This window comes from Aspergillus pseudonomiae (assembly GCF_009193645.1).
Source record: "Aspergillus pseudonomiae strain CBS 119388 unplaced genomic scaffold BDV37scaffold_18, whole genome shotgun sequence".
In the NCBI taxonomy this organism is placed as follows: Eukaryota; Fungi; Ascomycota; class Eurotiomycetes; order Eurotiales; family Aspergillaceae; genus Aspergillus; species Aspergillus pseudonomiae.
In genome coordinates this window covers 1-27,253 of record NW_022476010.1, presented here as the reverse complement: position 1 = coordinate 27,253, position 27,253 = coordinate 1, and the positions used below count along the sequence as shown (strand labels likewise).

The 27,253-nt window shown below is 48.6% G+C and overlaps 9 protein-coding genes across 9 annotated transcripts; 6 read left to right on the top strand and 3 right to left on the bottom strand.

Annotated features, from left to right (window-relative positions):
* Positions 1-26: 26 nt before the first annotated feature.
* On the bottom strand, positions 27-5,778 carry BDV37DRAFT_243237 (chromatin-remodeling ATPase CHD1). The gene is made up of 3 exons (XM_032081409.1): positions 5,496-5,778; positions 801-5,220; positions 27-748 (listed from the first exon to the last, which is right to left on the bottom strand). The coding sequence occupies exons 2-3, from the start codon at positions 5,210-5,212 to the stop codon at positions 622-624; spliced, it is 4,539 nt and encodes a 1,512-aa protein (XP_031943444.1). The 5' UTR covers positions 5,213-5,220; positions 5,496-5,778; the 3' UTR covers positions 27-621.
* Positions 5,779-7,323: 1,545 nt separating this feature from the next.
* On the top strand, positions 7,324-8,642 carry BDV37DRAFT_67494 (P-loop containing nucleoside triphosphate hydrolase protein). The gene is made up of 2 exons (XM_032091039.1): positions 7,324-8,493; positions 8,551-8,642. Exons 1-2 carry the CDS (start codon positions 7,426-7,428, stop codon positions 8,572-8,574), a joined length of 1,092 nt encoding a protein of 363 aa, XP_031943443.1. The 5' UTR covers positions 7,324-7,425; the 3' UTR covers positions 8,575-8,642.
* Positions 8,643-10,523: 1,881 nt separating this feature from the next.
* BDV37DRAFT_292370 (snoRNA-splicing protein PRP40) lies at positions 10,524-13,223 on the bottom strand (the record flags this gene model as incomplete). The annotated part of the gene is made up of 4 exons (XM_032089169.1): positions 12,941-13,223; positions 12,730-12,884; positions 11,603-12,656; positions 10,524-11,552 (listed from the first exon to the last, which is right to left on the bottom strand). The coding sequence occupies exons 1-4, from the start codon at positions 13,076-13,078 to the stop codon at positions 10,524-10,526; spliced, it is 2,376 nt and encodes a 791-aa protein (XP_031943442.1). The 5' UTR covers positions 13,079-13,223.
* On the top strand, positions 13,224-15,374 carry BDV37DRAFT_67437 (TRAPP trafficking subunit Trs65 domain-containing protein). Its single transcript, XM_032091038.1, has 4 exons — positions 13,224-13,543; positions 13,604-13,876; positions 13,928-15,050; positions 15,121-15,374. Exons 1-4 carry the CDS (start codon positions 13,369-13,371, stop codon positions 15,290-15,292), a joined length of 1,743 nt encoding a protein of 580 aa, XP_031943441.1. The 5' UTR covers positions 13,224-13,368; the 3' UTR covers positions 15,293-15,374.
* A 397-nt stretch (positions 15,375-15,771) lies between these two features.
* Positions 15,772-17,499, top strand: BDV37DRAFT_67325 (Mpv17/PMP22 family protein). Its single transcript, XM_032091036.1, has 7 exons — positions 15,772-15,855; positions 16,002-16,074; positions 16,177-16,267; positions 16,326-16,351; positions 16,415-16,757; positions 16,811-16,977; positions 17,053-17,499. The coding sequence occupies exons 2-7, from the start codon at positions 16,009-16,011 to the stop codon at positions 17,122-17,124; spliced, it is 765 nt and encodes a 254-aa protein (XP_031943440.1). The 5' UTR covers positions 15,772-15,855; positions 16,002-16,008; the 3' UTR covers positions 17,125-17,499.
* A 438-nt stretch (positions 17,500-17,937) lies between these two features.
* On the top strand, positions 17,938-19,323 carry pgkA (phosphoglycerate kinase pgkA; the record flags this gene model as incomplete). The annotated part of the gene is made up of 3 exons (XM_032084482.1): positions 17,938-18,003; positions 18,076-18,496; positions 18,557-19,323. The coding sequence occupies 3 exons, from the start codon at positions 17,938-17,940 to the stop codon at positions 19,321-19,323; spliced, it is 1,254 nt and encodes a 417-aa protein (XP_031943439.1).
* Positions 19,324-19,805: 482 nt separating this feature from the next.
* BDV37DRAFT_67286 (proteasome regulatory particle lid subunit SEM1) lies at positions 19,806-20,565 on the bottom strand. Its single transcript, XM_032091035.1, has 3 exons — positions 20,315-20,565; positions 20,069-20,186; positions 19,806-19,943 (listed from the first exon to the last, which is right to left on the bottom strand). Exons 1-3 carry the CDS (start codon positions 20,424-20,426, stop codon positions 19,910-19,912), a joined length of 264 nt encoding a protein of 87 aa, XP_031943438.1. The 5' UTR covers positions 20,427-20,565; the 3' UTR covers positions 19,806-19,909.
* A 704-nt stretch (positions 20,566-21,269) lies between these two features.
* BDV37DRAFT_67105 (TTC39/IML2 family protein) lies at positions 21,270-23,980 on the top strand. Its single transcript, XM_032091033.1, has 6 exons — positions 21,270-21,481; positions 21,560-21,577; positions 21,648-21,724; positions 21,827-21,893; positions 21,950-22,953; positions 23,009-23,980. Exons 1-6 carry the CDS (start codon positions 21,391-21,393, stop codon positions 23,837-23,839), a joined length of 2,088 nt encoding a protein of 695 aa, XP_031943437.1. The 5' UTR covers positions 21,270-21,390; the 3' UTR covers positions 23,840-23,980.
* A 561-nt stretch (positions 23,981-24,541) lies between these two features.
* Positions 24,542-26,798, top strand: BDV37DRAFT_67150 (MFS transporter). Its single transcript, XM_032091034.1, has 5 exons — positions 24,542-25,144; positions 25,205-25,226; positions 25,284-25,375; positions 25,437-25,768; positions 25,827-26,798. The coding sequence occupies exons 1-5, from the start codon at positions 24,793-24,795 to the stop codon at positions 26,679-26,681; spliced, it is 1,653 nt and encodes a 550-aa protein (XP_031943436.1). The 5' UTR covers positions 24,542-24,792; the 3' UTR covers positions 26,682-26,798.
* Positions 26,799-27,253: the final 455 nt, after the last annotated feature.

Below are 27,253 nucleotides of genomic sequence, written 5' to 3'. Positions count from 1 at the left end.
TTTGTCCATTTATCAACACAGATGGCAGACAGGGTTATCGATTGATTTAAAGTCGCAGAAATCTCCGACCACAATCCGAGTAGCTCAGAAAGAAATAGAAATCAGACGTCTAATGATATCTCAATATGTCTCCTAAAGGAGATAAATGATCCAAAGCAGAAGTCAAAACTCCGGGAGGGCACCGCCAATAAGATACATGAAATGAAGTGAACACCCATGACCGCAGGGCCCACTGCCAGTGAAGGGGGGTCCCTGTTGTGGAAGAAAACGCGAGAAGGGAGATAGCAACGAAAAGCAAAATGTGAGGTAAGGTCCATCACTCCGTGGAAACGGGGGGACCAGGCTCAGGAAAACAGATATGCGAACATGTCGGCAAGCCTTTTGCTCCAACCGCAGAACAGAAATAAATGTGAAACATAAAAAGCCAAGTTATATCATGGAAACATCATATCAAGTCCACTCATGCTCAACACTCCTTCATATATCATACCAGACGCCGTCGCCATGCTTTCCCAATGATGCATATTTACCGTGAATGAAGAAAGTAAGAAAGAAAACGAATACACCACAGAATCGAAGTAGACGATCTTTTTTGTTTTGCTACACCATGCGAGCACCGCGCTAGCTTCCATTGGAAGCTGGGGCGGCAGCTGCAACTTTCTGCGCAGCCATCAACTTTCGATACATTTCTTGGAGTTTGGCTCCTCCAGCTTCTTTATTAGGCCAATGATTATCCGCCACAAAATGCCTGCTCATTTAGTCAGTGAGAGATATTAAGACAATAAACGCGAGAGACAAACCATAAACGGGTCTCTAAGGCATGAACAGAGCCTTGTCCCTTCAAAGTACCATCTATAAATTCACCGATCTTACGGAGAAGATTCCGTAACTCGGAAGCCCGCTCCGCTTTACTCGGGTAGTTCTCCTTGGTAACAGCCGAGACCTTCCTGAGGTCTTCACGAATGGGCTTGAAGAAGAGGCGTGCGACGTCCTCCTTGCCTGCAGAATAGCCGTTCTCACTATTCTTCCGACGACGAACATCCTCACTCGACGCATCGGAGGTCCTATGGCGGGCGCGTTCGCTCTCATGAATAGACCTTGGTCGGGAGTCATAGTTCGGGGTGTGATGGCGTTCAACACTATCCCGAGCCCCATGAGTATGAGAACGATGCCTTGACCGATCCATCTCACGATGGCCCTTGCGTGAGATCGAAGGCGCGGGAGAAGCAGAAACGCTAGTACTAGCGTGGGGCCGAGAACCTTTGCGATTATTGCGGTGGTGATTCTCAACAGCCCTCTTAGCGTTGACGCTTGCACCGTTGGTAACTTTGTCTTTGAGAACGGATAGCAGATAATCTGCCCGGCGGACAAGGTGAACAGCGCCAGGAGACTTAGTAGACTTATCTTCTGCGTTCAGGCGCTCGTTTTTCCGTTCAACCCGGTGCTCCTCAAGGAAAAACTTATCCCCAAGTCCAAGATCTGGATCATCTCGAATCTGAGCCCAGGCACCATAGCCGTGACGTATGATGCCAATGCAAAGCATTCCATCTTCCCGGGCACCCCATGGACAGGAGTAGTCAGCCGCCTTGGTGGCTTCGGGGACCCGAAAATTCCTGAAATCAGACAGTGCGTTTGTCGCTTCCTTCAGGATCCGCATCTCAGCGGGGCGCTCAACGATGGTATAGGCGTTAAGACGCTTAACACCGTGTAGATCAAAAAGAACAGCTTTCTTCTCCTTCTTAGTAGGCATTTTGCCGGCATGTTCAAGAGCTTCCATCTTCTCAACATCCTCGCGGACAAGAGAGGAAGCCTTCTCAGTGATCTCACGAAGTGCAGCCTTAACAGTCTCCCTGTCACGATCCAGCAGACGCGCCTCACGAATAACATCCTCTTCGCGATCATCTATATCACCATAACGCAAGAAGGCACGCAACAGGTGGCGATACTCCTTCTCTATAAGTGGCCGTTTTGGATCCAGTTGCGTATTCGAATCGGATTCGTCGCCATCATCAAGGGCAACTTGAGCCCTCGCTTGCCTCTTTGCTTTGCGCTCTTCACGAGAATCTCGCCCGTCCCCAGGCACATTACGTTTGCGTGGCCGATTTTGTTCGATAACCTCGGCGAGATAGCGTTCGTCAGCCTTCTTCTTCTCCTCAGCTTTGATTTCCTCCAGCTGCTCCTTGGGGATAATATCGTCCCATGTAAGGTCATCGACCTTGATATCGACGTAGTCAAAGGCCTTGAGAAATTCTTCACCGCCATCAGCTTGGATCTCCTCGGCTTGTTCGGTCTGGTGCAATTCTGCATTTGCAAGCACGGAGTCAATGTCAAGCTGCTCCAATTTCTCTTGGTTTCCGGTCTGTTCGAACATTCTCTGGCCACGACGCTTGAGAATACGGGAAATATCCTCGGTCGAGTTTGGTTCAGTGATGGAAATTCCATTTCGCGCCATCTTGTTTTGGATCTCTGATGCTTCCTTGTCGGTGACACCACGCTGAATTGTGATGAATTCCAAGAGAAGCTTATTCCGGGCCCTCTCAATGACTTCCTCTTCCACTGTATCTTTCGAGACTAGACGATACACGCTAACCGGCCTCGTTTGTCCAATACGATGTGCTCTTGCCATGGCCTGCAGATCGGCCTGGGGATTCCAATCCGAGTCGAACAGAACAACTGTATCAGCGGTCATGAGGTTAATTCCTAGACCACCTGCTCGTGTAGAGAGGATGAAGGCGAAATCGCTGCTTCCAGGGGCATTGTAGTGCTCGATGGCCAGGCGGCGAGAGGCCGCCGGAATCGTTCCATCAAGCCGTTGATACGTATAGCCACGAAATTCCATATACTCGCCAAGAAGGTCAAGCATTTTAACCATTTGACTGAAGATTAAGACACGGTGGCCGTCACGTTTCAACTTTGCTAAAAGCTGGTCGAGAAGCATCATCTTGCCACTGCTGGTGATCATGGCTCTCAACACATCCTCTCGGCGAGTGCTGCCGTCCAAAATCTTCGCTTCAGCATTCGGAAACATGAAAGGGTGGTTACTGGCTTTCTTCAATTCCATCATAATGTTCAAAAGGGACTGTTTTTGGCCCTTAGCGCCATCGTTCAGCGCAGCATAGTTCTTTGTAAGAATGTTCTTATAATACTCCAGCTGAACATCCGACAGCTCTACTCGAATGATCTTTTCCACCTTGGGAGGCAAGTCTGATTCGACTTTAGATTTTGTTCGCCGAAGCATGAAAGGTTGTATGGCCTTAGTCAACTCCGCAAGCTTGTGAGAGGCAGCCTCCGCGTTCAAATCCATGTCGGCATCAATTTCAACCATGCCAGGGTTTAAGAAGTCCAGAAGGGCAGAAAGTTCAGCCAGGTTATTCTGAATAGGAGTACCGGTAATAAGGAGTCGAGCAGGAGACCTAAACTCGAGGAGCTTTGCATAGAGCTGAGATTCACGATTCTTGAGACGGTGTGCCTCATCGATAGCCATGAATTGCCATTTGAATTGGCTCAGGAAAGAGGAGTCAAGGAGAACATATTCATAGGTTGTTAGGAGGACGTTGAATTTCGGCCGTCGAGGATTGCCATCAATCATGAGCTCGTGCTCTCGCAAAACTGTACGAGCAGCTTCGTTACCGTTGTAGACAACATAATTCAGGTCGGGAGTCCAGTTATCGAACGTCTCCGCCCAGGAAGGCATAGTAGACAAGGGAACGACGACGACGAAAGGCCCTTGCTGGCGTCTAACATGCCGTAGCCAGTTAATGAATGAAACAGTCTGTACAGTTTTACCTAAGCCCATTTCGTCGGCAAGAACGACATTGCGGTTCTTGACCCAGTTGAAGGCCATAAAATTGACACCCTTAACCTGAAACTCCTTCAACTCGCCGTTGCGCAAGAAGCTTGGGGTGCCCTTGATAGCTTCAAATGATTTTCGGCTGGCAGGGTTGGTCTCCGACTTGTCGGAGACTGGAGGCCGAGAGGAACGATCTAAGAAGCGATCTATTTCGCACTGAGCAATTTCACTAACGAGTTCCTCGTTTTCCCATGTGCAGGAGTCGTAAAAGAGGCGTTTCCATTTAACGAGGTATTCGGCTCCCTCGTCGCCTTCCCGCGTAGCAATGACTCGCTCAACCTGTTTGTAATCCTCAATGGCGTCTACGTCTCTTTCGCGATCAAGGTTCCACTTTTCCCGATCCTCGGGGGCTACATCCTCGTCTTGCCTCAAGCGAATGTCTTCATACAGGACCTTTCGGATGTAATTGTCAAGGCGGCGCGTGCTGCGGCAGTTGGCAATAGACTCGGCAGTTTCCCATGTTGCGTGGTAATGGGATTTGCCTTGCCATTTTATGTAGAACTCGAAGTCATGACGATCGAGGTCGGTATTACTAGAGTCTACACCTGCTTTCAGACGGTGGTTGAGAACAACATCCACGGCAGGACGATCATCTTCCACTGCATTCACCCAGTAGTTCTGCATTAGATCATCTGGGTCTTCCTCGAACATTGAGTCATCATCGTCCTCATTGTATGTGGAGACCCTAGCAGCATTTCTTGTCGAGAAGCGGACCTCGGCATGAGAAGGTTCGCTTGCAGACGCCTGCTGTCGGCGACGCTTCGCCTTGCTTGTGCGAGCACGGCTGCCCCCATATTCGGATTCAGATGTTTCTGAATCTTCCGAGAATGAAGACTGGGTTGCGGAGCGGGAGGGGCGCTTGGAGGGTGGTTGTGAAGCTACAGGGCGCCGACGCTTTGAGCGAGGCGCCACTGCATCCGAGTCTGAGTCTGAGAGAGACTGGGCTACCTGACGTGTCGTACGAGCGCGTCCACTACGGCGAAGTCCGTACAGATCTGGATTTTGTCTGATATAGTCTGATTCATTGACCGAGGATGATTTGCGTTTTGTCCCCCGTCCGAATTCAGATGAAGAGTTTTCGCTACTGGACTGGCTACTGTCCTTTGCATTGTCCTCCATTGCTGAATCATCCTCGTACCCTTCTGCATCAGGAGAGTCGGCGTTGAAGGACTCGTCCGCGGCGTCAGGATCCGGGGAAGAGTCGGAAACGACGTGGTTGTCAACAGAATCGAACATGTTGCTGTCACCATCACTAGCTAAAGGCTCATTCCTAAAGCTGGCGGTGTCGGAGGCAGGGGAGGCCGGATGACCATTGGCGAACGCCATCATGGTCGAGGGCTCCGAGGTAGGTGGGATCACCATGCTAGTAGCTATGTGAGAAGAGACATTAGCATTGAAGCTCAGGGCAGGCCTGGCGAGGGATGAAAGATGCAGCGTGACATAAAACAGCAGTACGCGACTCAGTTTCCGATCAATAGGAGCTTGGAAGTCATGACAACCAGGTAGGAGGCAGGATATGATGCACGGATGCTATTTTTGATGGAAGCTCTGATGGAACGCGACAAAGAGGGTTGATGTGAGTATTATGGATGTAGGGACAAAATCATAGACAAAACCAGACTCAGGAGAAGAGCTACATCCAGACCTTGACCTGAAGGAATTCAGAAAACCTCAACACAAGATATGGAGAGGAATTCTTGTGTTTCTCGGTGGGTCGAGACCGTGGAGAAGTACCCCAGCCGACAGTACCAGGACACGTCTGAAAAGGCTAGAAAAGAAGAATAAAATACTCACAATCCATAGCTTGGTGACCCCAAGGCAGGATAAATTGAGGGAAATAATGGTGAAAAAGGAATGGAGCGAGGTGGGGAAGAGGGGGGGGGGATGAAGTGGTGGAGAGGGCGAGAAATGAAGACCGCTGAGAATATGATGAGGGAGTAGAAAGAGAGTTGTACGTCGGCTGGAGGTGAGCAAGTCTCCGTGAAGGGATTGGCTGGCAGCCTGATCCTTCAGGCTGTCACAACCCACCATCCTCTGTGTGGCTTAGCGCCGGCACAAGCGAGACTCCAATAGGCTTCGTGGCACCGCTGTATCACGTGATTCTATATGACGGATCATATGATATTCCGGAGAAAAATCGGGGACGCACCCACTCACCAATCATAACCGGAAGAAATAATGCAGTCATGCTTTCTGCCTGAGGCAGGCACGGTTGCCCACAATGCCTGACATAGTTTTCTTCTCCAAGCCCCTCTTTCTCGAGGCCTTTCAGCACTATCCTTTCCTCCACTTCAGTACCTGCTGGCAATCTGATCGCGCAGTTATCTGGTGTCTCTTGCCTTCTGCCAGCACGACTGGAGCAGTGTCAACTTTTCTGCCCGGTAGAGGCCACTCCACTGCAGACATTGCTCTTACATCTACTTATACATATATATAGCCATCGGTCTACCCATTTGCGCGTCGAAACGACTTGAACAGGCACCATGTCTGACAAGCTTACCAGGTATGGTCCCTTGTGATGTAATTAATGCCATATACACAGAAGCGTTTCCTAATCCGATTTTGTTTATAGAATTGCTATTGTCAACAGTGACAAAGTAAGTTCGAAAGTGCCCCGCTGTCGATTGTATAGGTATACGACTTTTTTGCTCACGCATACTTTAATCAGTGCAAACCGAAGGTACGCGGCACACACCTGCTTTCTATTTCCATTTACAGGTTGATACTTATATATTCTCAGAAATGTCGCCAGGAATGTAAGAAGTCTTGCCCCGTCGTCCGTACGGGTAAGCTTTGTATCGAAGTCACCCCCGAATCGAAGATCGCCTTCATTTCCGAGCGCCTCTGTATCGGTTGCGGTATCTGTCCTAAGAAATGTCCTTTCGGTGCGATCCATATTATCAACTTGCCGACCAATTTGGAAACCGAGGTCACCCACCGTTACTCCGCGAACAGTTTCAAGCTTCACCGTCTTCCCATGCCTCGCCCCGGACAGGTCCTTGGTCTCGTCGGTACAAACGGTATCGGAAAGAGTACCGCTCTGAAGATTCTTAGCGGAAAGCTGAAGCCTAACCTTGGACGTTATGACAACCCTCCTGACTGGGAAGATATCCTGAAATATTTTCGTGGTTCCGAACTGCAGAGTATGTTTCACTTTGGAGCCGTGTGGGAAGGAAATAACGGTTGCTAAAATTAAGTAGACTATTTTACCAAGGTGTTGGAAGACAACTTGAAGGCCGTTGTGAAGCCTCAGTATGTCGACCAGATCCCTAGAGCAGTGAAGGGTCCAGTCCAGAATGTCGGCGACCTCATCAAAGCTCGTGCTCAGATGGACAACATGGACCACATCCTTGATGTCCTTGGTATGTAGAACTTACAATCTTGGCTCGTTCCATCGCTAACCAGGACTTTTTCACAGAGCTTCGGCAAGTTCACGGACGTGACATTGGCCATCTTTCTGGAGGAGAGCTTCAGCGATTCGCCATTGGCCTGGTTTGCGTCCAAAAGGCCGACGTGTAAGACGGATTTGCCTGATTTTATGCTTGTCACTTTGGTTCTGACAGAGTTATAGTTACATGTTTGACGAACCCTCTTCTTATCTTGATGTCAAACAACGTCTCGCTGCCGCCCGTACCATTCGAGAGCTTCTGCGACCCGACGACTATGTTATCGTTGTTGAGCACGATTTGGCTGTCCTTGACTACCTTTCCGATTTTGTTTGCGTGCTTTACGGAAGACCTGCGGTTTATGGTGTGGTCACATTGCCCTCTTCGGTTCGTGAAGGTATCAATATCTTCTTGGATGGTCATATCCCAACTGAGAACCTTCGATTCCGAGAGGAATCTCTCACCTTCCGTCTCGCCGAAGCAGGTGATGACTTCCTGGTTAACAGGGACCGTGCTTTCAGCTATCCAAGCATGGAGAAGACTCTTGGTAACTTCCACTTGAAGATTGATGCCGGTAACTTTACAGACTCGGAGATTGTCGTCATGATGGGAGAGAATGGTACCGGCAAGACCACCTTCTGTAAGATGCTTGCTGGCGCCGAGAAGCCCGATAACGGTGTCTCAGTGCCCAAGTTGAACATCAGCATGAAGCCTCAGAAGATTACCCCCAAGTTCCAAGGCACCGTTCGTCAGTTGTTCTTCAAGCGTATCAAGGCGGCTTTCTTGTCCCCACAGTTCCAGACCGATGTCTACAAGCCCCTCAAGATCGATGATTTCATTGACCAGGAAGTTCAGAACCTGTCCGGTGGTGAATTGCAGCGTGTTGCTATCGTCCTAGCTCTCGGAATTCCCGCCGACATTTACTTGATTGACGAGCCTAGTGCTTATCTCGACTCCGAGCAGCGTATCGTGGCCGCGAGGGTCATCAAGCGTTTCATCATGCACACCAAGAAGACCGCTTTCATCGTCGAGCACGATTTTATCATGTCGACTTATCTTGCTGACAGAGTCATTGTTTTCGACGGAAAGCCTTCCATCGATGCGCATGCCAACGCCCCCGAGTCTCTGGTTACCGGTTGCAACAGTTTCTTGCGGAGTCTGGATGTTACCTTCCGTCGTGATCCCAACAGTTACCGTCCTCGTATCAACAAGTACCAGAGTCAGATGGACCAGGAACAGAAGTTGAGCGGCAACTACGTAAGTCTACTGAGTTAGTATTGCACACAAATTTTATGCTGACGTTTATATCCTTAGTTCTTCTTGGAAGACGAGAGTTGAAAAGGTTGTCCCAGGGAAGCGTGACCGCGACCGTCATAGAGATTATGATGATCGCGACCCCCACCGGCGGCAAGATCCACGTCGCGGGAAACGGAGGGACCTTCGGTTAGTGGCGTTTTTCGGCGTTACCAAGGCTTCAACTCGAACTAGGCGGCGCCGTCTTCGTGGTGTGCGCCCTCTTGGTGATATGGATGGTGCTTCGGAGGAGGAAGACGATGAGGAAGACAACAATGACTAGGGCCGGTGGTCTACCTGTTCCAGTCCGCTTTGCTGCGTCCGGTTGTCGTCTCATTGTTGTCCTTCTCACACCCACACCCACACCTCTGTCCGCTAAATTTATTTTTTTGTCTTCGCCATTTTCGTACGTGGAGACATAGGACCCTAGTTCAAATGGGGGATTTTTGGGTAATGGTTTTTTGGATGGCGTGATCATTCGGAGTTGTGATTGTCAAAAAGTTTTGATGATTTTATGGCATAGATGGTCACTTGACCGGCATGTAGATGATTCAGCGAAGGCAAAGGGACTGGATATAGGTCAAGATAGCTGACCATAGTTCATATTCTTCACTTGTCCGTGAAATAGCCTTGTTGCTTACACGTATTGTATATACGGTAGTCAAATGAAGTAGGGAATATTCACATGTTGCAATTTGGGTGTGATACTGGGTACGCCAAAGTATCTGGTTATGTATGGAATTAAGAGATTCCAGTGAGTCGGACCTTTTTGTATCCCAAGTGCCGCTGCAAAGATTGTTAGTATCTAATGGGCCCTGGTCTAATCGACGACCTCTGTGAAGTCTCTGATCAGACAAGAGTTGTCTATTACAATAGTGATGTATAGTATATTTTAAGTTTCTTTTTCGTCTTTTACGCACTCCCGATGACATATTTGTTTAACTGTTAGTGCTCAAATACCCCAGATAGTAACTAAGCCTGGATATAGTATAGAGTTATATATCTTCCCGTCTCAAGAGAACAACCAACATCTGGTTCTAAATGGTAGCATATACAAACCAAAGCAGATCCATCAGCAAGAGGCGCATTTCTCTGTTTTTAAGATACCTTCCAACTGAAAGCCGTGTCTTCCATTGCGTTTTCAGAGACTTGGGTATGTATCAGTACCCCAAGCCTTGATGAACCTGTGTATCTGGAGATTACGAAGCACAGGACAAAATAAAACAGGAAATATATCATGAACAGCACATAATGATCTCTCTGCAAGCTCTGGAAAGATGTACCGAATCTGATCTCTAAGACAACTCTGCAATACAAGTCCAGGTTTGAGTAAACCCGCAGACTCGTTCAACATGACCTGTCTTGAACAAAAACAAGGCTCGTGACAATAATTTGATATCCTATGATAAAGGCACTGTATGTTTCTTGTCATTGATCTTCTTAGAAGGATTGTTGTCACCATCATAACCTAAAGAACATTATTCGGGAATATGAGGTGTTAGAGATAGATCTACATCATATACTGTGGTTCATCAGAAGGACTACGAATTGGAGCAAGACAATTTGTCTTTCCTTTGACAAGAGAGATACTTGATATATGTTCAACCATCTATTACCTAGCATAGGTAGACCGTTTTGGACTATGGACTTGGAGAATTACAAACTATCTGGGCACATACGTGTAATTAACCGAGGTCATCATTAAGAGGCACTGGGCACTGCTAGCCTTGGGGCGGACATATTGATATCAAGGCTAGGTAGGCTGCTCGGAGTATGCTCTGCTATGGACCCCCAAAGGGCTGAGCTTAGGGACTGTACTCGAGTAGCGAGAGAAAAACGATGATCCGAGTGCTGGATAGTCTAGTGCACGTATTGAATGTCAAGAGGTTGGAATAACCGTTATATTGCCAGTGCCTAGAGCCCTTTTTGTTCACTTGAAATTGATGTATTGACTTCCTAACTGCATACCCATTCATGATAATACTTAAAAATACTTAATCTTCCTCGATCTCCCCTTCCTCACTACCAGAATGAACAGCCTTCTCCTCCTTCTTGGCTTCCTCTACGGCTGGGGTGCGCTCGCGACGGTCTTTGTCACGCTTGGGACCTCCACTGCGCTCCCGTTCGCGGCTGTCACGACGATACCGTTTAGCAGAGCGACTAGCAACGCTTTCTGTGTCGCTATCACGCCTGCGCCGACGGTCATTGCTGACGGTGCTTCGAGTGTCCGCACCGTAGTCCAGTTCGTCCCGATTACCCCGTGGATCACCGCGGGTGCGATAGAGTCTTTCACGCTCTTCTTCCCGGTCGCGGCGTTCGCGGTCATAGTGACTGAGAGAACGAGTGCTTCGTTCACGATCACGATCACGCTCGCGGTCACGGTCACGCTCGCGGTAGCGGTCCCTATCTCGGTCCCTTTCTCGATCACGTTCTTCTCGCCTCTCTCGTACCGGTGAGAGCCCACTAACTTTCCGGTAGGAACGCTCGCGGTCTGCCTGGGCTTTACGCCGGTCTGCCTCGTACGCATCTGGTTCTGGGGTACGACTAAGGCGACTAGAAGCGCCTCGCCTCTCGCCTCTATAACTACGATGATCACGCTCACTGCGATCATAATGATCGCGTCGGCTGCCACGATCTCGGTCACGGTCCCGATCAGTGTCCTCTTCCTTCTCCTTTAGGCGGCGAATGACCTTGTCAAAAGCAGCCTGTCGAAGCTCATCTGATTCGATGGCCTTATATTCCTCGTATTTTTCAACCCTGGGCCGCACTTGTTCCCAAGTATCTGTCTGTCGGACAGGAGGCTCCAGACGTTTAATCCGCGAGCGTAGAGCATCAACAGCACGGCGCTGATGACGATCAGCCGCATGCTTTTCCTCTTCAGTACGTCGAATTGCTTTATCCTGAATGCGCTGGAAGATAAGTTGAAGTATCTCTTGATCAAGATTAGCTGTGCGGCGATCAGCAAGCACGACAGCATAGAATTCCTCAAAGGTAGTCTTGGGCGTAACATCAAAGCGTTTGTCCTGTGAAAGGAGTGTTAGTAGACAGAGACATATAAGTGAGGGTTACTCACATCAAGAACATCCAAAACATCATTTCGCGGGCCTCGAAGTGACCGCTCTTCTTCCTCAACCACATCCCAAAAGAGATCTAGGGGGGATGAACCCGAATTACCCAAGATTCCAAGATAACGCGGGTCTTCTTTAATCAATGGGTAGATGTTCATCCATTTGCTGCCGGCCTTGATCTTGCCCTGAGACCTCAGCTCTTTCAGAAGTTCAGTAAACTGCTCACGAGCATGGCGCTCTTTTCTTGCCTTTGCGGCTTTCTGTTGTTGACGCGCATCATTGAATGCCCGTTCAAGAGACTTGATATGGTTTTCAAAGACAGTCAAAATATCTGACTTGCTGAGGGATTTGAACTTATCGTCATTTTGCACCTGGTCATTTGACTGAATGATCGCATGCGCTTCAGACCACCGTGTGTACGGCTCGAGCTCGAGTGACTTCAGAATGTTCACCAGCTCATCCATTGCAGCTTTGCGCTTAACGGATTCCTGTTCGGCGTGCTCTTTCTTGAGTTCAAGAACGTACTCCTCGAATAATTGGCGCCTTTCATCATCATCATCTGTAGATCTGAAGATAGTCTCGCCCTCAATAATCGGCCGAATGGTCTTCCAGCGACTATAATGCTTGATTTCAGGATGACGCTTCAGCATGGTATTGAAATCTGCTCTGAGCTTAGCGAATCTTTCTTTCGCCCGATCCTTTTCCTGCATGCGAACCTCGACCGCGTATTTTTCAAAGGCTGCCTTGCGGTCTTTGGGGTCTTTCAGAGCACGGTATTGAGGATCCTTAACCGTTGCGCGAATAGTCTGCTCCCAAGACCAATCGGGTTGTACATTGTGGCGTCTGAGCATTTTCATGAACGCATTTTCTGCCTCCTCAAGTGAACCGTACTCTGGCTCTGTAGTCGCCCCCAACATAGGGGCAGCCACAAGCCCATTGGCATCACCAGAGCCATATCCGCCACGCCTATCGCCATATCCTCGGTCGTAGTCGTCGCGTTCACGCTGCTGTGGATACGAGGAAAATGAGCTAACACCGCCTGCCACAAACGTTGGCGCCCTATGCGCATGAGTTAGTACGTGAAGATCCAAGAAAAAAGATATATAAAATGCTCTGAGATCAAAAGACATACGCTGCGGGCGGAGGTTGGGCCGTCTGAGCTTGCGCCAAAGCATTTTTATAGACATCTGGTATCTCCCAAGTGCTTTGCTTGGTCTCCGTATTGTACCAGTACTTTCGACCACCATCGGCAGTATACTCTTTCCATGGTTGATTCGCCAAAGCACGCTATCGAATGAGACAAGGTTAGTATATACAAACGTAGAGTATGGGAAAAAACGTACCTCGACGGGCGTCATCAACTCCGCAGGCTTATTCCATTGTGTGGCTTTTGTCTGGACATTGTAATAGTATACCCTTCCATCGGTGTTGCGAGCCTCCTGCCAAAGAGAAGGCGCCCCTGGGCCATTCATCGGATTCATAATGTTTGTGGAAAGTTCCCCAGAGGAACAGTGCTGTTGCTCAGATGGAACACGCGCGAAGCTCGAAAAAGTAGTGTCCGAAGCTCTGCCTTCGTTTCAATCAAAGATGTTTGTATTGTTTGCATCCATGCCCCATACACCGAGCATCATCTCCGACAACCCTCGAAACTCTTTTTAAATTGGACGTACATTGACAGAGTCCATTGAGCAGTTCGCTCTAAATTTCCTGATTGTCGCGTGTCACTTGCTACCGCTAATCGGCAGATGGGTATGCGGTAGTTGTTCTCACAATGCCGAGCCTCGAAATCCCTGGGGAATTTCTAAGACATTCTGTGTTAGATACAGTTGTCCCGCATGCTTCAGATATAGATCTGGAGGCGGCGCTGACGTCTGCCTTGGAAGGGGGAGCGGATGATTTATCGTCTGTTCTCTCATTTGTACCTCAGCGCTCACTTCTATTCTTTGGTACGTAGATACCTGGTCTCCTACTCGAGCTGTCTCTTACTCATAGATAGTATTATACAGATGAGTTCTGCACCGCCCGCATCGTTCTGAGACTCTCCAACTGCTCGCAGGCGAGCCTAAAACAGCATCTTCAGCACCTGGAAGTGAGGCTCGACGTCTTCGCCATCGATCCAGCTGAAACAGTTGCTGAGAACCCTACACCTACTAGGGACCTAATATTCTCAGGGGTCGTTAACAGAGATGAAGAGCCGCTGGTAGTGGTGAATGAATTTGAAGGAGAGGCAGGGAGCGGTAACCATGTCTACGTGATTTGGAGCATTGAGACATTTCTCAGTATGGGCCGCCATGTCTAAAGTCTACTACTCATTTCACTAACCATGCCAGAACGCCCTCGCATACGGATTCAGCACCCCTCTCTTCTATTTATTGCATCCGTTAGCCTCAACCCGTCTGAAAGTCGACAACAGGAGTCCCGCGACGACGACTATCTTCCTTCATTGATTCCCGCATCTATAAACATTCTGCAGCCATTGTCGTCTGATAACGCTTTCCCACACAAGGATCCTTTTCTGCCAGCGTCTAGACTTCTGCGAGTTGTACCAGCACAAAATAGCGAAGATCCTATTTATAACGTCCAGCAACAATCAGGTCATCCGATACGGGTTGTGCCTGCAGCCAGTGCAAGGATACGATACTCTCGGTTGAATTCTTATTCTGGACGGCCAACAACCGTAGCAAGCCTTGATTTCGAGGTGACACCGTTCCTCAGTTGTGAAGTTGTCTTCGATAAAGCAGAACTCCACATGTCAGATGGGAAAATCGAAACCCTCTCTGATGCTTCAGAGCTAGTTCCGCCCATATCGTGTCGTCCACGGGATGACGTTACTTTAGTGTATAAACTGACACCAGAATATGGCCCAGATCCTAATCCCTCGACAACGGTGATGGTCAGCATCTTGGACATCCGTTTGGAGGCCACTATTAAACTATCAGACAATTGCAACCCGCAGATTCTGATGCAATGGAGGACAAATGTTGATTTTTCCATGGCCCTCAACCCTACGTTTGGTGGACCAAGTCAGGCTTTGCAACGGACCAACCGGCCCGCTAGTCTTCCTATGACGCCGAATCAATCCAACACTGCAACCGGAGGGCCTCCTAGCAGAAGCTCCTTCCGAGAAAGGGCGTATTCTGTAGCAGATATGGGAGTAACCGTGTCATTTTCTGGCCCTGCGAGTGTGGTGGTCGGGAAACCCTTCTCTTGGAACGTTTTCATTGTCAATCGGTCAACAACACCTCGTAAATTCGCTTTGATTGCCATTCCACGAAGGAAGCGAGCCGATCCAAGGAGTCACGTAGCCCGACCATCGTCTTCTTCGCTCACAAGTCGACGGGAGGATCAAGTGGCCGAGGCCGTGACAGATGATAATATCGTTCATGCCATGCAGAAGAGTGTGGCAGGGCAAGAGGCCGAACTGGTCTGTCTGAGCACGGATCTCCGGGTCGGGTAAGTCTTACCTAACTGCGCAAATGATCTACTTATATTACAGATAGACTGATTCGATGTGTTTGGATAGTCCACTTCTACCAGGAACATGTTTTGCGACAGAACTAAAGCTGCTTCCGTTGGCAGTGGGGGCGCTCCATTTAGAAGCCGTGCGTCTTGTGGAGGTCAACACGAATGAGACGACAGACATCAAAGATCTCCCGGATATCCTATCCTTTGATAGGAAAGGAATACCACCTTAGGATACGACTTAGAGTACCGTACATACACAATATCGTCATGGAAGGCAGGAAAGCCTCCTGTGTTGATATAATTTAGACTTTCATGTGATTTAGAAACCGGCGGCTAACATGCAGGGAGAGTATTCTGGAGCAGCACTTCCATTATTACTTACTATTTATAACAATGGAAGCGATAATAAAAGCAGTAAAAGAAAAAAAGGGGCCAAAAATATATTCTCGGCTGGTAAATCTTACAGTGAACCAGTCTATTATTCAAACTAATGATTCGGCCCCAGAGGCAGAAAAATTATGCAAAGCGGAAGGCGGCGGCAAGGCGGACACAATGACTGGGCAGCTGATTCAGAGTGGGATTGGATCTACGCGCCCGCAATACCACCACTTGTATTAAATAGGTACGGCAGCCTTATTGCCTCTTGACACTGACACACGACAATCTGAAACCCCATCAAGATTCTATCCCCCCAAGCTGGACAGGGTGATCGACCTTCATCACTGGCTATTTAGTGGAGACCTATCCCTCTGACGTCGGTCCATATTCCATATATTTTTACTGGGTTAGCGTTGTGGGTTTCTTGTCCGACTTGCCTCCCTTCTTTTGCCCTTGACCTCTCCTTTGCGTCATACTGGCTGGATCCCGCCGAGCGGAATCTTGCCTTCGCCTTCGATCCTTTTCCACTCCCATTATCTATTAATTTTCGGTTTTAATTAGCTTCACCATGTTCTCCGCGGCGCGTCGAAGAATTCTGGATGGAATCAACCGGAGATACATCTATGGCCGTTTGGTAAGTGTTAGAACATTCATGGCTTTTTTACAAACACCTTTGATATACAACCCGTATCTTTCTTGCACAACCACTGACAACTTATTAACTTCTTGTATATAGCCCTTGCTCCACAGCATAATCTTCCTCATCGAAATGGCGGTTGCGATGCGGCTGGCGGCCAAATTCAACTCCTACTATGCGGAGAAGCCGGGTAAGCCTCTTATTGGTACCTAAACGCATCAAAGGCGACAAGCTAATTCAGTCTGTAGTGTTGACTACTATGGTGACCAATGCGGTAAATATCCCTTATGATAACGTCTTTGTTTTCGGCAAACACAACTAACCTTGAATTCTGTAGGTTCTTGGCGGAGTTGCGGATACAGTTGCGCAGCTGATTACGGCGTTCAGAACTCGACCGGGCCGACCGAATTATGATCCTGGTGATCTCATCTCAATCGAAATTCATGATCTTGATAAGGAGAAGCCACCGGCTCTTGGGGAGCTGGGACACGCGAGACAGTTGCCTCCGCCTTTTGATTTTGAGCGACTGACCCGGTTCATGTCATATGGTTTCTTCATGGCACCGATCCAGTTCAAGTGGTTCGGATTTTTATCTCGGACATTCCCTCTCACCAAGAAAAACCCGACCATTCCGGCCTTGAAGCGAGTTGCTGTAGATCAGTTTCTCTTCGCGCCTTTCGGTACGGCTATCTACGGACTGCAGGATACATATGGGATGCTAACAGCGCTACAGGTCTGGTGTGTTTCTTCACTTTCATGACACTCGCTGAAGGCGGTGGGCGTAGAGCCTTGACCCGTAAATTCCAGGACGTTTACCTGCCTACTCTTAAGGCCAATTTCGTCCTCTGGCCAGCTGTACAGGTTCTTAACTTCCGGGTCGTTCCAATCCAATTTCAAATTGTAAGTTGTTGCATTGTTACCCCAAGACAACAATCCGAGACTGTATAAGGCTAACTTCATTGTTCTCTTTTGTAGCCCTTTGTGTCCTCTATTGGTATCGCTTGGACTGCGTACCTGTCCTTGACCAACTCTTCTGAGGAAGATTGATTAAATCACCTGCGATGATGACATGAATGGTTTCGGGTGGGTTTCGGGTCGTCAGTTATTTCATATCTGCCGCTCTCTATTTTATTTTTTCTTGTGTCACTAGATGATTTCTGGGCGTTGTATATCATCGTTGGGGTTCTGCTGCCTTATTCTTATGGCTGGTGTCTAGGTCTTTCCCCTTTCGGTGGGACGGTTCAAAAGGTGTCAATTTCACTACTGGTTGTTTTCACACGCATATCATTAAACAAGGTGTAACACCATCTACACATTGTTTCACTGATCTCTGTCATATGATTGTCGCCGTAGACGTCGAGGTGGTATAGTGCCAATCGATGAAGTGCCATGGATGATTCTTTCTGTTTCCACTCCTCGGATAAGGTAAGGAGAAATAGGCAAGAGGGAGGGGCAGGACCCCTCTACACTTACGTACGAGAACGGCAGAGCGGTAGTATATAATTCCATTACTTGAAGCAAAGCGATCTACATTAGCTAGATCCGAGGCTATCGAGAATGCAAACATCTAGAGGGCCCTGAGGTCCCCGGACCCTTCCGTCATCATTGACATCAGTCCCGCAACAGTCCGATGCGTCAGCGAATCTCTCACCGGTGGCCCCACCAAACGAGACAAAACAATGTGCCTCTACCCCGCCGCTGAACCGATCGCTTCTATCAGGAGACTGCTGTTCACCGTGAAACGTATTGAGTATTTCTAGTCTTCCCCTCGCTCATTTAAAAGGTACTCCGCCCACCTTCTTGCTGCTCTGACCTTCCACGCTGACCACCCCCACCTTTTGTGATAGAACATCGTCCATAATGTCTCTCTCCAACAAGCTTGCCATCACCGATGTCGACCTCAAGGACAAGCGCGTCTTGATCCGTGTATGTACCTACACCGAATGAAACCAGATCATTCGTGCAGACCAGCCAATGCTAATGTTTGACAACTAATAGGTCGACTTCAACGTCCCTCTCGATGCGGAAAAGAACATCACCAACAACCAGCGTATCGTCGGTGCTCTGCCTACCATCAAATATGCTATTGAGAATGGTGCTAAGGCCGTTGTCCTCATGTCCCACCTCGGCCGCCCCGATGGCAAGGTCAACCCCAAGTACAGCCTGAAGCCTGTCGCTGCTGAGCTGGAGAAGCTGCTTGGCAAGAGCGTCATCTTCGCCGAGAACTGCGTCGGCAAGGATACTGAAGAGACTGTGAACAAGGCCACCGGCGGCCAGATCATCCTCCTTGAGAACCTGCGTTTCCACGCCGAGGAGGAGGGTAGCTCCAAGGATGCCGAGGGCAAGAAGGTCAAGGCCGACAAGGAGAAGGTCGAAGAGTTCCGCAAGGGATTGACTGCTCTTGGTGATATCTACATCAGTAAGTTCTTTAGGATTTCCAATGGAGGTTTGCCTTCCTATGCTAACCTTTATCTCTTAGACGACGCTTTCGGAACTGCCCACCGTGCTCACAGCTCGATGGTTGGTGTCGACCTGCCCCAGAAGGCTTCTGGCTTCCTGGTCAAGAAGGAACTTGAGTACTTCGCCAAGGCTTTGGAAAGCCCCCAGCGCCCCTTCCTGGCCATTCTGGGAGGTGCCAAGGTCTCTGACAAGATCCAGCTGATCGACAACCTGTTGCCCAAGGTCAACAGTTTGATCATCACTGGTGCTATGGCCTTCACTTTCAAGAAGACTCTCGAGAACGTCAAGATCGGCAACAGCTTGTTTGATGAGGCCGGTAGCAAGATTGTCGGCGATATCGTTGAGAAGGCCAAGAAGAACAACGTCGAGATTGTTCTGCCCGTCGACTACGTGACCGCTGACAAGTTCGCCGCTGATGCCAAGACTGGCTATGCCACCGATGCTGACGGTATCCCCGATGGATACATGGGTCTGGATGTCGGTGAGAAGAGTGTTGAGCTGTACAAGAAGACCATTGCCGAGGCCAAGACCATCCTCTGGAACGGCCCTCCCGGTGTCTTCGAATTGGAGCCATTCGCCAACGCTACCAAGAAGACCCTCGATGCTGCTGTTGCGGCTGCACAGTCTGGTGCCATTGTCATCATCGGTGGTGGTGACACCGCAACCGTCGCCGCCAAGTACAAGGCTGAGGACAAGCTCAGCCACGTCTCCACCGGTGGTGGTGCTTCCTTGGAGCTTCTTGAGGGCAAGGAGCTCCCTGGTGTTTCTGCTCTGTCAAGTAAGTAAGCGAAACGCAAATAATGTGTTGAAAGGGGGAAGCGTCGGACAGTTTCTCTTCGTGTCCAGCATGTCTTCTCCCTTATGAGCGACGTTTAACTTTCATAAATGTAATGTACATGAGATGATAAATTAATCCAAAATTAGCCATTCTGTTCATATTTTTGTCATGATAAGAAAGCTTCTGATGATAGAGTGTTATAACATAGTGTTGGGTCCTAAGCTGTGATTATTTTAGAGCAACTAAGGTTGGACGACGGAGCTCAACCTGGTGTGGGAGGGAGTTTGAATTCGTTTCACAATTATATTGTAATATAGGATACGTGACGAAAAAAAAACTGTCGCCACCTCTTCTCGCTTGTAAGCCTGCTGTCAAGTATCCCGTCATAGGTTGCCGCCTCACTGCACATCCTCAATCCCAATATAGTGCAGTTCAAAGAAGACTTGAAGTAAATTCTTCGAGCATCGAGATCTAGCTTAGCCCCGTTGTGAGGTTATGTATAGCGTTTCGTCTTGATATAATTGTAATTCCACGGTCAATTAATTCATTGAGCTGTCATTCATCTCGCGAACCGATACCACGCCCCTCTGCATACTAACGGGATGCTTCGACCTTCTTCAGTTCCTCCCTGCAATCAAACCAGCAATATTAGTACCATATCATGAAGTAATGTGAATAACCACAATGACACCGAGCACCTAGCAACAGCTGGAGCTGGGGCCACCGTGGCCACCATAGGGGACCAATACGCACTTCAACTGCTTCGAGAAGTCCTCGGCCGCATCATCATCATCCCAGCTTTCCTCCCACAGGTGACCATTAGCGCCGTTCGCTGATCCAGACGCTTGTTCGGTTTCTTCTTGTGGCCAGTCTGCAGACAGAAACCGTCGGTCAGCGCAACTCTCATTTCACGAAGCAATCGAAGCTTGCAGTAACGCAATCCGGTCGCTGGTCTTCCTTGCTATTTTCACCGGGCGGAATGCACTGATATTGTCTGACCTTCAACGGGGAAATCCTCGAATTCATCGTCTTCCTCCAACACGGGGGGCTTCTGCTGTTGGGGTTGCTGCGAAGCTTCGGGCTTATCGTGGGATTGCGTTGAGTTCGACATGGTGGGTGGGGGTGAGAACGATGTGTTCGGAGTAGAAGAATAGGTGGTCAACCAGATAGGCTTTTTAAGTGTGGGTATTCAGGAATAGCTCGAATGGGAAAGAACCGGAGCTAAACAGGTAGTGATTATTAGAGTTGATGGGAGAGGGCTTTTGGTTGTTGCTTTCCGTAAAGAAGCGCGGAGAGCGATCGAGGGCTTTGGGTTGGTCACTGACGCCAGACACCTGAAAGCCAAGACCGACAATTAGTAGTAGTTAGTTAAGGCCAACCCGGTTTGTGACTAATTAATGTCCATTTCTACACAAAAAGGAAGTACACACCCTTTTTGAGGCTCTCGGAACTGCCGGAGACACTGTGGGTTTTGAGATCTCTTAACTAGTAATTCTTAAGTTCACAATTAAATCAAAAGGAAAAAAAAGCCCGTATAAAAGTTAAAGTAGCAAAACCAGGATTGATCGGATATATGCCTACCGAATTAATTCACTGAATGGGACCAAAGAAGAAAATGTATGCGTTCATAATATTCTCATTAAACCAAGGTATTAACAGTAGTTCTTCCATCCACTGGCAGGTCATGGTTCTTTACCCTTTATCGCATGGCCGAATGCTCCGCCTCGCCGCCATAGTGGACCACGGCTCTACTCCGTACTTAACCCATTCATCTTACTTATCGCGGCTCTTATGACCGTGACCTTCTTTTTCTTTCCTACATATTGTTCTTGATTTCCCGCTTTTCCTTCCTGTATCCCAGAAGGTTATGTTCCTGGAACCCTTTCACATCCTTGATCCGTATCTGATGGGAGAGTATACTATCTTCTTCCCATTCTGTTTGCTTCCGTCTCTTGGGGTTTGCTCCCCTCCGGCTTGCGCTCTGACGTCTGAGAAAAATTGATTACGATTTCAATCCATTTTTCGTTCCATCTCGTATCCATTTGCGACGGTTCGCGCGACCTGCACCCTTCACCATGCTCAAAGTAGGCTCGTGGTTATATGGCAAGAAGGCTGGTGCCAATGCCTCGACGCAATCTTTGGACTCGTTGGTTGAATTGCGGGACCGTGAGTGTTTCTTTAGCAATCACCTCAATGTGCTATGCGTGCAGTGATGTACTGATTTGTGTCTCGTCGAATGTGTAGTTGAGGATGCTATGCGGGGTACGTACTTCTCACTTACCGTGATGCCCGAAACACCGTCAGGATATGGACTAATGTTGTCCGAGAATAGCTGCAACCCTAATCCTAAATGATGACGTTGACGGCGCCGAAGATGGCCTTTCGGAAGGAATTTCGTCTTTTCACAATGTGTGTATTATCCGTGATGGAGGAGCATTACCACTGCTCTTTAAGGATCCACAGGGGCACTTTGGATGCTTTTACTTACAACTCCCTTTTCTTCATTTATAGCTTGGGCGAGGGGTTGTTGCATTTATCCGGGCGACACTGGGGTTTGAACAGGAGATTATGCGCCAAGGTCCGTGGATTCTTGGTCTCTCGGCAAGAACTAGGTTGATCACTGACCCCTGGCAGCATCGGAACGACTCAATACGGCCGAGACCAGTGCAGCCAATGATCAACATAAGGCTCAGCACAACTCCCATGCTCCTAACACTTACCACTCACCGATTTATTCGCCGGGCACCGAGTTCGCTCTTTGTCAGGCGATGGCTCAGCTCATGAGTGCTGTTGTGGGTGTGCTTAATGAGAGCCTTACAGAAAGTATCAAAGGGTTCTATAAAATGAGAAAGGCATACATCACGCTAGACGGAATCCTCAAGATGGAGCAGGCATATATGCAGTCAATTTCCGGTAGTGTGTCTCCTGCAGACCAGGGCGAAGCATCCAAACCCAACCCGACAGCCACCGTGGAGGCTAAAGGGCTATCCCAAAGGTTGTCTGATCTAAGTATCTCTCAGGATAGCAGCAAATCTAGGCAGTCGATTGAGTCATCGACGCCTAATCCCGTGGATATGCTTAGCCACGATCCCGATTCTGATATCTTCAAAAACCAGATTGATGTCTTCGTGCACTCTGGTTCTAACTTTTGTTTTGGTATTCTTCTTCTTGTTATCTCCATGGTTCCTCCGGCCTTCAGCAAACTGCTCAGCATCATTGGATTCTACGGAGATAAAGAGCGGGGACTGAGGATGCTATGGCAAGCTAGTAAGTTCAACAATTTGATCGGGGCACTTGCTGCTTTTGCGATCCTCGGTTATTATAATGGTTTCGTCCGATACTGCGATATTATGCCAGATCCAGTTCCGGGAGAGCAGGGCGACGTGCAGGGCTATCCTCAGCAGAGGCTCGAGGCCCTCTTAGCGCAGATGAGGCAGCGATTCCCCAAGAGTCAGCTCTGGCTGCTCGAAGAGTCCAGGATGGAAGGGGCGAACAAGAATTTGGAAAGATCTCTGGAGCTTCTATGCGGTAAAGAACGCAGTCCGCTCAAGCAGGTCGAGGCTTTGCGGGTGTTTGAGCGGAGCTTGAATGCGATGTACCTTCACAAGTATGAATTGTGTGCAGAAGCATTTCTCGAGGTTTGAGCTCCTCTTCAAGCGGAACTTGTGTATGAACCTGCTAACGAGCGCTTAGTGTGTGGAGTTGAACTCCTGGTCTCGCTCATTATACTATTATATTGCAGGAGCATCTCATCTCTCCTTATACCGGAGCACTATCATAACAGACGCTAAACAGGCTGAAGAGCACGCAAAAAAAGCTACAGAGTACTTCCGCACTGCGCCAACGTTTGCCGGAAAGAAACGCTTCATGGCACGACAATTACCTTTCGACGTATTCGTTGCACGAAAAATTGCCAAGTGGGAAGCGCGAGCGAAGGAGTGGAGTGTGCCCCTTGTGGAGGCAGTCGGCGTTGATCCCATCGAAGAGATGATCTTCTTTTGGAACGGACATAGCCGGATGACACAAGCACAGCTAGAGGAATCAATGCAGAAGCTCGCCTGGTCCGAAAGCGACGAAAACAAGATGTGGTCCCGAGAAGGCCCCGAAGAGAAGGCAATTCTACAGCTATTGCGTGCGGCCAACTTGCGTGCGATGCGTAAACATGACGAGTCCCGACAATTGCTTAAAGAGTCTGTCCTCAACCATGACAAATCTCTGTTCACCGGTCATCTTAAGGACAACTGGATTCATCCAGTGGCCCATTTCGAGATGGCGGCTAATCTCTGGATGGAACGTGCCGGTTATATAGCCGCTCACGATGCTCCGGCTACCGAGTCCAAGGCTGCTAACGACGAGGAAGTTACACCACTCGAAAGACAGCAGGTGCGGGAGTGCAAGGAATACCTTGAGAAAGCTGCGAGATGGGAAAGCTACGAGCTGGACGCTCGTATTGGTCTCAAGGTGACCGCTGCCATGGAGGCAGTGCGCAAGTGGGAGAGCAGGCACTCTACTCCCACCAATTGATGAATTTATGTATTACGATCATATACATGTATCTGCATGAGCTCTCTTTGCAAGATATACGATGGGTAGAATATATGAATAGAGGACTACATGGTGGTTTGAGGAATTACCGCAACTGCCCAACAGACTATTGAAACATGGCTCAACTCATAGACAGCTTTGTTACCCCCTCTGTCCTACACAGGTTGCCTATGGCTTGCTTGTATTTGGTTGAAACGTTAATATTTCGTTCGAAGATATCGCGGGTACATTCTTGATTACTTATGAGTCAAGAATCTGCGCATGAGCGTCATGTTATTTAAGATGGCTTTGCAGTCCCTTGACGTCTCACGTGACACGCGATGGACCCGGTCCACTTTTCTTGGTCTTTCCCCAGCGATCGTCCTTTTTAGCGTCCAAAACGCTCTCGGAAAATATTCCGCAGAGTGGTTCAGCAGGCTTGGCGAATGAGTTGAACGCGGATATTATGCCACTCAACTACAATTAGCTTTGAAAAAACCGAGCAGCGACTAATAAGATGTCACGATTGGACTTCCACTGGCATCCCTGGATTGCTGGTGACTGCGGGTGAATGATCATCAATACGGGCTTCAGCCGAGCTGTGACCCCACTACATAACTAACTTAGCGGCGAATGAATTTACCGGCAAATGAAGATGTGGTCGGACGTCCGATTACGGTCTCGGAGTGGTGACTCGGTTAAGACGGCTTTGTCGCCGGCCGTTGGAGAAGAACTTTATATAGTTCTGGTTCCTGTCAAAATCGCTCGAATTGCCTAGACTTTCGATTTTGCCTGGAACCAGTGACGTTTAATCACACTGCTCGGTTGCTCTTGTACGCCAATTTGCGTTTCCCACTCCTGTCTCACGGGAAAATCATCCCTTGGGGACTCTTCAATACTTTACAGAATTTTCTTGGCAGCCTGCGTTATCTACGTCATTTGTGAATGAAGCCATGGCAAGAGACGAAGAACGCTCTTCATTGCATAGCTCTCTCGACGATGATAGCAATTCACTAGAGCAGCGGCGCACCAACTACGATGAACGGCCCAACACAGCGCTGGAGAAGCAGAGCACGGCGGCCTCTGCCCTGTCAGTCTTTGAACAACGCGCGCAGTCGGTAGTTTCAAGAATTCGCAGTCGAGAACCTGGTCAGACTGCACGCTTCACGCACCCTCTGACACATACCAAAACATCGACTGATGTGATTGTGGACTTTGATGGGCCTGATGACCCATATCTCCCGCTTAACTGGAGTTTTAGGAAAAAGGCTATCACCACTGTATTATATGGGCTGACAACAATGGGTATGTAGCTCTTTGCCTCTATAATAATTCTGTAGAGTTCTAACAAAGCTTGAATTACAGGTGCGACTTGGGCCAGTTCGATGTATGATCCAGTGCCTTATTTTACGTTTTCCGTAATAGCATACTGATACAAGGACAGCTACTCCACAGGCACGAGACAAGTCGATGCGGAATTCGGTGTTGGCGAGGAAGTTGGTACCCTTGGTACAGCATTGCTGCTGTTCGGATTTGGTAGGTTCCAATGCTAGAAATCTCACCCACGTTAAGGTATCCTTGGCTAATGCCACTATAGGGCTCGGTCCGCTTGTATGGGCACCGTTGTCTGAAGTCTATGGGCGTAAACCTGCCGTTTTAGCCCCATACTTCATTGCCGCTGTATTCTCCTTTGGTACCGCTACCGCCAAAGATCTGCAAACTGTTATGATCACTCGGTTTTTCACCGGATTTTTTGGTTCAGCACCTGTCACTAACACTGGCGGTGTTCTGAGTGATATCTGGACCGCGGAACAGCGAGGAGCAGCCATCGTTGGTTATGCTATGGCCGTAGTTGGAGGACCGGTGCTGGGACCCATCGTTGGTGGTGCAATCGTTCAAAGCTATCTTGGTTGGAGATGGACTGAATATGTCAGTACTACATTTTATTCGTACAATCACCGACGGACTCTAACATCTATTCTTCCAGCTCACCGGTATAATGATGATGTTCTTCCTCCTGATGGACGTTCTGTTCCTAGATGAAAGCTACCCTCCGGTATTATTAGTCTACAAGGCCCAGAGACTTCGATTTGAAAGCGGTAACTGGGCTCTCCACGCGCGGCACGAGGAATGGGATGTCACATTCAAAGAACTCGGCAACAAGTACCTCATCCGCCCCTTCCAGCTCCTGACAACCCCAATTTGTTTCTTGGTTGCCCTTTACGCCTCATTCGTTTACGGTATCATCTACCTCAGTTTGGCCGCTTTCCCCGTTGAATTCCAAGAAGTCCGAGGCTGGAATCAAGTTGTCGGCGCATTGCCATTCCTGGGATACCTAGTCGGAATCCTCTTCGGCGCGGCCGTCAACCTCCTCAACCAAAAGTTTTACGTTAAGCGCTTCAAAGCAAACAACAATTTCCCCGTTCCGGAAGCCCGCCTTCCCCCAATGATGCTAGGATCCGTTTTCTTCGCCGCAGGCATGTTTGTGTTCGGCTGGACCGGTCAACGAGACATTCACTGGATCGGCCCCATAATGGGTGCCGTGATGATGGGCTTCGGCTTCTTCACCATCTTCCAAGCCGCCCTCAACTATCTGATCGACACCTTCCAGAAAGTCTCCGCGAGCGCTGTGGCAGCTAATACTTTCCTCCGGAGTGTCTTTGCCGGCTGTTTCCCGCTCTTCGCCAGTATCATGTTTCGCAAGCTGGGTGTACCCTGGGCTGCTAGTGTGCTGGGCTTTGTTTCAGTTGCGCTTATACCCATTCCGTACTTGTTTTACATCTTTGGAAAGCGCATCAGAGCTGCTGGGGAGTGGTCTCGTGATTCTGTATATGGGCACTGAGCGCCCGCTGTCTTCGTGACCAAATGATTATGACGACATCATGTTCAAGAGATATGGTTGAGTAATGTTCTATTTTTGTTGATTCGTGCTTCATATACCCCTTGGCGAAGCAAGTCTAAAAGTTATTGTTGTTTTCGTGATCCTCTAGAGATACCAGAGCTGTGACTTGGGATACAGGCGATTCTTTAATTACGGGACTGATTATATGCGAATAATAACAACTTGGTTTAATATCAATTATGGCAATGAATACAAATATAAATGTGTAGCCTCAAAATGAATAGTGAAAGGAAAGTGGTCCTGTTGGACAAAGTCACAAAGGTTATAAGATAAAGAAAATAGAATGAATGTGTAATAAAAGTCACCAATTTGGACAAATAAGTGAGAGATGGAGGCTGGCTCCGTTCTTTTTCTTTTTCTTTTTTCGCTCTTCTTTTTCTCAATCTTTGGTTTTTTCTTCTCTTGCTCTCTATCTCCCCTGTGTATTCTTTTGTTTTTTCTTTCTTTCTTTCTTTCTTTCTTTCTTTTTTCTTTTCTTTTCTTTTCTTTTCTTTCTTTTTTTTTTTGTGGAA